General features: G+C 37.6%; 1 protein-coding gene across 1 annotated transcript; it reads left to right on the top strand.

Moving 5' to 3' along the window:
• The first annotated feature begins 4,361 nt into the window (after nt 1-4,361).
• Nucleotides 4,362-7,828, top strand: LOC110865328 (MDIS1-interacting receptor like kinase 2). The gene is made up of 2 exons (XM_022114572.2): nt 4,362-7,282; nt 7,348-7,828. The coding sequence occupies exons 1-2, from the start codon at nt 4,423-4,425 to the stop codon at nt 7,650-7,652; spliced, it is 3,165 nt and encodes a 1,054-aa protein (XP_021970264.2). The 5' UTR covers nt 4,362-4,422; the 3' UTR covers nt 7,653-7,828.
• Nucleotides 7,829-9,130: the final 1,302 nt, after the last annotated feature.

The raw sequence follows: 9,130 nt of genomic DNA, 5'->3' as shown, positions 1-9,130 counted from the left end.
ATCTATCGCTCCTGCCCCTCGGTCCTACCCTGAGGATTAATGACCTCAAGTTTCTGCCTACCCATTCACATGATCTAAGTAATAACCTCCTTACGCTAACCATACCATGTATAAACTTATTCATAATCATAGTAACATGTATTTCACCCCCGCAGTTTAGAAAACTGAAAACAGTTAAGAGAAAAGGGGGACATGAACTCACAGTCAGTGCGTCTCTACCAAGTACTCCGAATGTCAGCTGTGCGACGACCTACATGTACTAATTCTATTAGACGGATGGCCGTGCCTTAGCTTTATAGTTTAGGTTTTTGGGAAATAGTTAGACAACTATTCCGTGTTTATATTTTGCATGTACTTGGTAGTTAATCTCCTTCCCAAGGATGGGGGATTTAATACATGTGCGTTCAATTTATAATATTAAGTCTCACTTAATATATTTTTATTTCTAATTCCAAATATAAGTATTTTTCTCAAAAACATTATATTTCCATTTCACATAATTTTTCCCCAAAAATAATACGTTGATAAAATATACGTTCATAATCATTTCCGTATAATGCGTAAGTTACGTTTTAGTAATCGTGTGGTAATAATACTTACCGTTGTAACTTATATGTTCATCGTGAAAGCGTTCGTATTATTTTGGATTCGTCAACGTTTGCAAATATTATTTTTACTCTAAAAATAATATTTGTGTATTTTCACAAAATAATCATAAACAGTGTTGTGAAAAATATATTTACCAAATATATATTTATCACGTTTAATTTTGTGAAAATCCCACCTCCGAATATTTGTAAATAAAGTCATGGCGAAATATATTTTGAAAACATATCAAAATAATTCTAACACTTGTAAATAATTCTAAGTGTTAGGTTTTTAGGAAAATTTCGCCAGAGTTTCCCCTGTAACTGGAGGTGGCCACGCTTTCAAGCGTATCATTTTCTTTTACAAAAATCATTTCAACAACTTCTTGATTCAATCAACAATTTGTGACACATCAAACTAGTCGACAAGTATGTAAATTGCATAATCGCATGAACTTGTAGTTTTTCCGAAAACTATAGTGTAGATCCCGTTATATTTTGTGGATCTTTGTATAAAATAGTTTAATCTTGTAAAAACCTCGTTTTTAGAATAAATCCATCTTTACAACTTCCCGTCATCTTTTACAAAGATCGTTATTTTGTCGAAACTTTTCATTTCACAAGTGTTTATACACTTGTGGTTTGTAAAAATCATGCTTGTTAGTGTGTTATCCGACTTTTAGAAAACATGATTTTCTCGACACTTGGTCCTTTGAAGATACCACTTGCAGATTCGTAGATCCGCTAGTTTTAAACACTATTTTATAAGTAAAAATACTTTTACACAAGTTCATGCTTCTCGTGTGGTAGAGTTTCACCTTTTAACCCTTGTACCGTCCGAAACAAGCTTATGTCAAGATCCATGATCTTAACCGAACCGGGTTAAATGGTGATCCGAGCTACCACAACGTAGATCGGGCCTAAATAATCACAACTTTCAAATACTACAACTTTTACACAACTATTAAGCTTTTAACCAATAAGATTCATGTATTTAGTAGACTTTAAAGATTTAAAATGCAAGTTTCCGAGTTTTAACCGTTACAAATCTTATTAACCACCTTAGATTAGTTCGAGAGGGTGTATTAAGTGTTATACCTCTAGCTCGGGGCTAGGGAAGAATCTATGCGAAAAGGTGGTGGATAAAAGCAAGATATCGAGGTCCTTTGCCTTCCGCTTGCTCCAAGACTCCTTATGCGTGACCCGTAAGACTTGTATGATGTTGGAATGGAATGATCAAGAGCCGACAAATGATGTAGAGACAAGGGGGTGTTCGGTCGTAGCTCTTGGAGGGAGAGAGAGAAAGTTGGTTGGGTGAAATGTGAAGTGTATGAACTCTTGTGTTAAGTGTGGTTACTTATAGACAATTAGGAGAGTTTAGTCCAATGGATTCAATGTTCCCTAGATATTATGCACAACAATATTTTAATCAAGTCTTGTACTCTTGTTGTCCCCTCTAGTTAGGCCGATTACATGGGGGGGGGGGTCTTGGTTCGATTTCAAGTAGATAGTTGGAGTTTAGTTACGTTAATCCAAGTTAGATTAGGGGTTAACTTAGTTAGTCACATGTTGTGCTTTAACGTGGGTGTTAGGGTATTCAGGGACCCTAACTGGCTCAGAAAAAGACCAATAATATTATTGTCAATATTTTTATGTTCCGGGTATAGTCCGGTTGTTCGGTTGGATAGTAATCCGTTAAAGTGCTTAAGTAAGCTTTTAAGTGTCGTAAATAATATTTTTAGTGACACAACTCATTCTGCAAAGTGTCAGGAATATTTTCCTCATGTTTTGGCACTTTATTAGTTAGCCAGAAGCTAGTATGTTAATAAAAGTGCCGTGTTTCGCGCTTAGAGTACGTTTTAGGCACATCCAGTCATTATATCTTACTCCTAGAGACGCAATTCTACAACCCTTGTATCCCTACACTCACTATGGGTGTAGTAAAATATTTCTGGCTCATACAGGCCCTTAGAGGCAGTGTCTGCCTGATGCTGGCTTTATCAGCATGTTCAATAGGTTATCCGTTCTAATGCTACTGTGCTTTAGTGCATCATGTTTGTCACTAAGGTTCAACGTGTAAATAATGTAGTGACGGAAATCAAAGTATGATGCAGGAATATACAAGTACTAGAAATCAAGTAGCAGTTCGTCAGCAATTTCAGTTAAGCACAGTAATTAAGCAGCAATTAATTATTAATTAAATCGTACGGATACCTGGTTTAGTGAGGGTTGTCACAAATTCGTCACTTAATTCTTAGTCAAACGCATTTACTTCGTCAGTTTTGAATGCTGAAACGTAACTGCACTGCATTAACTGCTGCTGGAAGCGTCTGACCGCGCAAGACACACTGGTGCGCGCGTGCTGGTCTACACGCTCATGCGCGGTGCGTCCTCTTGGCTCACTGCCATGCGCGCGTGCGCCACACTGACTCAAGCTCATGCGCGCGTGTGCCACGTCACCTGTAAGCCTCTACGAGCACGCCACACAGTCGTGCCGTTTTGGCTCACTATGGTGCGCCGCGCACGTCACATCAGGCCCCATGCACCATGGGCAACCACGCGCCTCCATGCCATGTGTACTCGCGCGCGCATGCGCATGACTGCCACGTCATGCGCCACATCACCTACCACTTGGTCCTTGCAACCCTTGTGCTCCACCACGCGCAAGCGGTAAAAAATACAAAGGCGGCTCTCGGCGATGCGAGCGTGCGAAGTGCAAAGTTCGCCACATTGCGCCTCATCGCCCACGCCACGCGCGCGCGCACAAGCCAGGGTCCTCTGCACCCTTCGCGAGTAAACTAGTGAGTGCTTCCATGAAACAATAAGGATGGAGAGTTCCCACTTAAATACCCCTTTAAGTTCCATCTCTCATCAGATGTGGGACAAGGTGCCACTTTCCCACTTATTTCAGCATTCAAGTTTCAAACACCAAACTTTGAGCATCGATATCTCATTCATCTTAGCTCCGTTTTGGACGTGGTTAGTTCGTTGCGAAGCTCTTCCGACATAGAACACAAACCCACAAATAAATATATAAAACCCGCTCATTTTATTATATTTATTTCTAGTCCAAAATAGGAAAAAATCATTTTCCTATATTTGTGAAAAATGTTATTTTCACAATTTTCCAACATTTCGTTCATAAATTTTATATTTGTTCCTTTGTGAATAATGTACTACATAAACAAACACATATACATCATTATATGTAATTTATAAACTTCTAGTATATTTTGTCCTTTAATAATTTTTGTCTTTTGTAATTTTTTTTCATATTTTCTTTTTTGTTTCTATTTTTTGGTTTTTCTTTTTCTTTTTCAACTTTAAATTGAACGTGGTGTATTACATTTAACAAAACAAACGGTCTAATACTGACCGAACAACGTCACTACCGAAATTGATATTCATTTTTATTGTTTCGATCGATATAAACACATCTCGGTATTTTTTTGGTCGTATCTTGACTTTTTTTTTTGTTTCTCTTTCGGTAAGTGTCGATATCTTAATGAACCGAACCAATATTAAACGATTTCCTACCATTAATGTTATTTTTACTATTGCGTCAACATTTTCATTAAAAATTGGGTTGCCCCGTCACATAGCGCGTGTGTAACCCACTAGTTCATTTAATGTGAGGTTCATCAAAAGCTGCAAGTATACATGTGCTTCAAATGTACATAAGAAAATGACACTTGTATCAAAGAAAAAGGTGTGGCGTGCGTCAATTATTGTTAAAAGTAACCGAAGCCTGTTAACAAGTCTAAAACTAAACAACTCACATTTATCATGATAAAGTGATAGGTCAGCCTGTAGTACTTTTTTCTTTAAGCAAGTCATGACGTGTTCTTTGCTATCTTTTAATTCCTGTTATGAAATGAGAGGTAAACAATCTCATCAGCGACTTCTACTTCTAATCAGAGGATCTTTGATGTCGCTCCCTGTTGCAATAATATTATTATTTTCTTGTTATACTAGTTTCTGTGTCCCCTCACTTGCAACTTCTCAACCAACAAATGAAGCAGCATCTGCGCTTTTGAAATGGAAAGCCAGCCTTGATAAACAAAGCCGGTCATTTCTTTCTTCATGGACCGGAAGCAACCCGTGCCATGATAATTGGATAGGAATTGGATGCAGTAACCGTGCTGCATCCGCCGAAAGTGTTGTAACAAGCATCAGAATTCAGGATTTAAACTTAACAGGTACACTTGATGATCTTGATACATGGTCATTAAGGGATCTTGAATATTTTGATCTTTCATTTAACTCTCTCTATGGCCACATTCCTTCCAGCATTGGGAACATGTCTGAGCTCATATATCTTGACTTGTCTAGTAATAAGCTCTCAGGGGTGATTCCATCAGAGATAGGAATGCTACCATCTTTGCTATACCTTTATGTGAACAGAAATCTTCTTACTGGTCATATCCCAAATAGCATAGGTAACATCACAAAGATAATTGTCGTTGATTTGAACACAAATTGTCTTAGTGGTCGTATTCCAAATAGCATTGGCGCCATCAAAAGCTTAACTCAGCTTAACTTATCTAAAAATGAACTTATGGGATCCATCCCTCCAGATATTGGGACACTTCTAAAGATCTGGAAACTTGACATTTCTTCAAATAATCTTACTGGGGTGATTCCTTCAACACTAGGAAATTTAACCAATCTCGTTTACCTTTGTCTGTATGATAATAAACTCTCTGGGTCCATCCCACCCGAACTTGTTGGGGCCAGGGATCTCATAGATCTTCAGATTGGCAAGAACCTTATCACCGGTACCATTCCAATTACCTTCCGAAATTTCAGTAGGTTAGAAAGGATGCACTTTGGTGAAAACCATATATCTGGCTCAATTCCAGATTATATTGCCAATTTCACCGATCTTAAAGTGTTGGACTTAAGTTTGAACCAATTCAGTGGCCTCATACCTCCTGAACTAGGAAAGAGAACAGCTTTTGTTACGTTTAACTTGTTCGGGAATAATCTTGTAGGTTCTATTCCTCAAGATATGAATCTAACTAGGATGGAAGAGTTCAGGGTAGCCCAAAACATGCTCTCTGGTCATTTACCGAACGCAATCTGTGTTTCCAGACTTCTTAAAAAGTTAGGTGGGGCGAACAATTTCTTCTCAGGTCCTGTACCAAAGAGCCTTAAAAACTGTACCAGCTTACGAAGAGTTCGGCTAAATGGAAACCAACTGACTGGAAACATCTCGGAAGATTTTGGGATATATCCTGAGATGGATTATATAGATTTGAGCAATAATAATTTCTATGGTGAGGTGTCTAGTAACTGGGGGCACTGTCCCAATTTAACTAGCTTAAAGATATCCAACAACAATTTGTCTGGAAAAATATCTACAGAGCTAGGAGGAGCAACAAGATTAGTCAAGCTGCATCTCTCATCAAATCACTTAGTTGGTGAAATCCCAAAGAGCTTTGAAAGATTAAGCTCATTGATGTACATGTACCTAGATGACAATAAGTTATCTGGTTCAATTCCTTCACAACTGAGAGATTTGTACAGCTTGGAAGAACTTAACCTGGGGAAGAATTCTCTTTCTGGCCCTATCAATGAAAATATAGGAGAATGCATAAAGTTAAGGAGCTTGAACTTAAGCAGTAACAAATTTGAGGGAGTTATTCCGGTGCATATTTCCAAGTTGGAAAAGTTAGAATCTCTTGACATAAGTGAAAATTATTTAACTGGGAGCTTACCTTCTCAGCTTGGGGTTCTACAGTTTCTACAGACATTAAATCTCTCTCATAATTACCTCACAAGCTCTATTCCTTCAAGTTTCACTGAAATGTTGAGTTTAACTACAGTTGATGTATCTTTCAATCAGCTAGAGGGACCACTTCCGAAGATGCGAGCTTTTGAAGATGCTCCAATGGTGGCACTTGGACATAACAAGCGATTATGTGGAAATAATACAGGTTTAGATTGTCCCATCCAAGAAAGAAACCAAGGTAATAAAAAGAATATGATTCTAATCATATTTCCTACTTTGGGATGCATGTTGTTTTTGTTTTTTGTTGGTGTCATATTCTGTTATCTCCACAAAACAAATACAAATGATACAGTTAGGACACAAGTGACTGAAACGAACCCTTTTACTATCTGGAGCTATGATGGGAAAATGGTGTATGAAAGCATCATTGAAGCCTTAGATGACTTTGACTCAAAGCATATTGTTGGGGTTGGTGGACATGGAACTGTTTATAAAGCAGAATTATTAACACAAGTCTTGGCGGTGAAAAAAATTCACACACTAGAAGACAGTGAGTCACAAAATCTCAAGAGTTTTGAAAATGAGATCCGAGCATTGATTGAAATACGTCATCAAAACATTGTCAAGCTCTACGGATTTTGTTCACATTCAAGACACTCATTTTTGGTCTATGAGTTCTTGGCGGGGGGAAGCTTAAGGAAGGTACTGAATCACATAGAACGAGCTGTTGAATTTGATTGGAAAAAAAGGGTGATGGCTGTTAAAGGTATTGCAAAGGCCTTATCCTATATGCACCATGATTGTTCACAACCAATAATCCACAGAGATTTATCGAGCAGCAATGTTTTATTCGATTTGGATTGGGTTGCTCATATATCTGATTTTGGCACGTCCAGACTATTAAAGCCAGACTCCTCTAATTGGACCTCATTTGCTGGAACCTTTGGTTATGCTGCTCCAGGTACGCATACTCTAAAATAAACATGATTTTGTATATACAAGATGTTGACCTTTTTTTGTGTGCAGAACTTGCATACACGATGGAAGTGAACGAAAAGTGTGATGTCTACAGCTTTGGGGTACTAACACTAGAAATTATAATGGGAAAGCATCCTGGAGATTTCCTCTCTTCATCACAAGACATGAAAGGAGTATCTTGGACTGGAATTCCGGACCAACGCCTTGCTCCACCTGAGGAACAAATTGCTGAGGAAGTAGAATCACTTGTTGAGGTAGCATTCTCATGCCTGCGTAAGAGCCCTCACTCTAGGCCATCAATGAGGGATATTGCTCTTGGTTTTTTAGGTGCTGCTAAAAAGATCAAAGACTGAATTGATTCCTGCTTTTATTGTACTACACAATCTTGGCTTGAGATTGTTCAAGTTGAGCTTAAGGATCAAAACAAGCTGATAGTATGTAACAAGCCGAGCTCGAGCGTTTCAAGCATAAAGTAATTTATGTATGATAATCTTGAAAGATAATAATAGTTTTCGATTTTTCTAATAAATTTTTGACTTATGGCAATGTTATAGACTAAATTACATGGATTGTTTGTTATATCCATAGTAATAGATTATTCTAATAAATTTAGCTACTTGTCAATCTAGTTATATATTCTACTTTGCATATCAATCCTTTGTCACGACAGGCCCCTTTTTGTCAGACAAAAATCAACCAAAAGTGGGTACCGGTATCGAATATACCTGGTATGACACCGGTACAGTATCATCAGTATTTCAGAGTAAAAATCATTACCGAAAATGTCAAAAGTCGCTACCGAATCGGTACCGAAAATGTGAAAAGTCGGTACCGAAAATGTATCCGGTTTAGTAAATTTGATACCAATACCAGTACCATTTGCTTATCCCTATGTGGTGTTACTATTCATTTGGTTGTGTTTTTAATATATAGGTCAATTTAGATATATAGTTAGGCTTGTTGGCTTCAACTTGATCTTTAACCGCGTCTACTTGTATGGTTCGTTGCGTTTTCAGTCCGTTGTGTAGGCTTCAACAAGGTCATCAACCATGTCTTCTTATACAATAATTTCCTACATAAAAAAAACAAACAAATGTTGACGGTTGTGGCTGAAGCACGTGTTCAACACGCTTCCCTTAAAACAGATTTCGCGCCTCTACTAAAGGACGACGCGTCTGTCTCCCAGGGTACAACAGCTAAAGCAGTTTGTACTACCGGAGAAGGCCACGCGCCCGAGATTACGCCGGATAAAAACATAGTGTTAGACCTTTTGGAAATTAAGAATAGAAATGTAGTTGAATCATGTAGAGAAACTTATCTCTATATGTTCCCAACATATGGGTCATCAAGTACTTTTTCTTCAAGGACTCTTCATGCATATCTTTTTGTCTCATTCTTATAGTTTTATATATGAAACCCATCAAGTTAGGCACATAGCCTACTTTTAATGCAAATGACATGAGGTAGAGAAAAGTCTCACTTAATTAGAGGTTTATCGTGTTTTTATTAATTTTTACAGACTGTGAAGATAATGACTACACTGCCAGGTCATAAGGCATCAGTCAATTGTACGCATTGGCTTCCAAGTAGCAAGTTTGCATTTAAAGGTACAATTTTTATAAAGTATCTACAGGTTGTAAATTGTAATTTAAGTTCATAATGTTTAAGAAATACAACTGGAGTAAGGGTTCATGTTTTAAATGTTTTTTTTGGAATGGAATAAAACAGTAGTGCCATCTGAGTGTTTTAATTTATCTGTTTAAAAGAAATTTGCAAGAGTACAGATGTATAATCTGACTTTGAGGATCAAATAATTTGATTTTCAGGGTTT

This window comes from Helianthus annuus, chromosome 6 (genome assembly GCF_002127325.2).
Source record: "Helianthus annuus cultivar XRQ/B chromosome 6, HanXRQr2.0-SUNRISE, whole genome shotgun sequence".
In the NCBI taxonomy this organism is placed as follows: Eukaryota; Viridiplantae; Streptophyta; class Magnoliopsida; order Asterales; family Asteraceae; genus Helianthus; species Helianthus annuus.
Note: the sequence above shows the minus strand (reverse complement) of the source record. Positions and strands in the feature narration are given on the sequence as shown.

Coding starts and splice junctions, on each gene's coding strand:
- LOC110865328 (XM_022114572.2), top strand. CDS start 4,423: ATGACGTGTTCTTTGCTATCTTTTAATTCCTGTTATGAAATGAGAGGT. Junction 7,283..7,347: donor CTTTGGTTATGCTGCTCCAG/GTACGCATACTC, acceptor TTTTGTGTGCAG/AACTTGCATACACGATGGAA.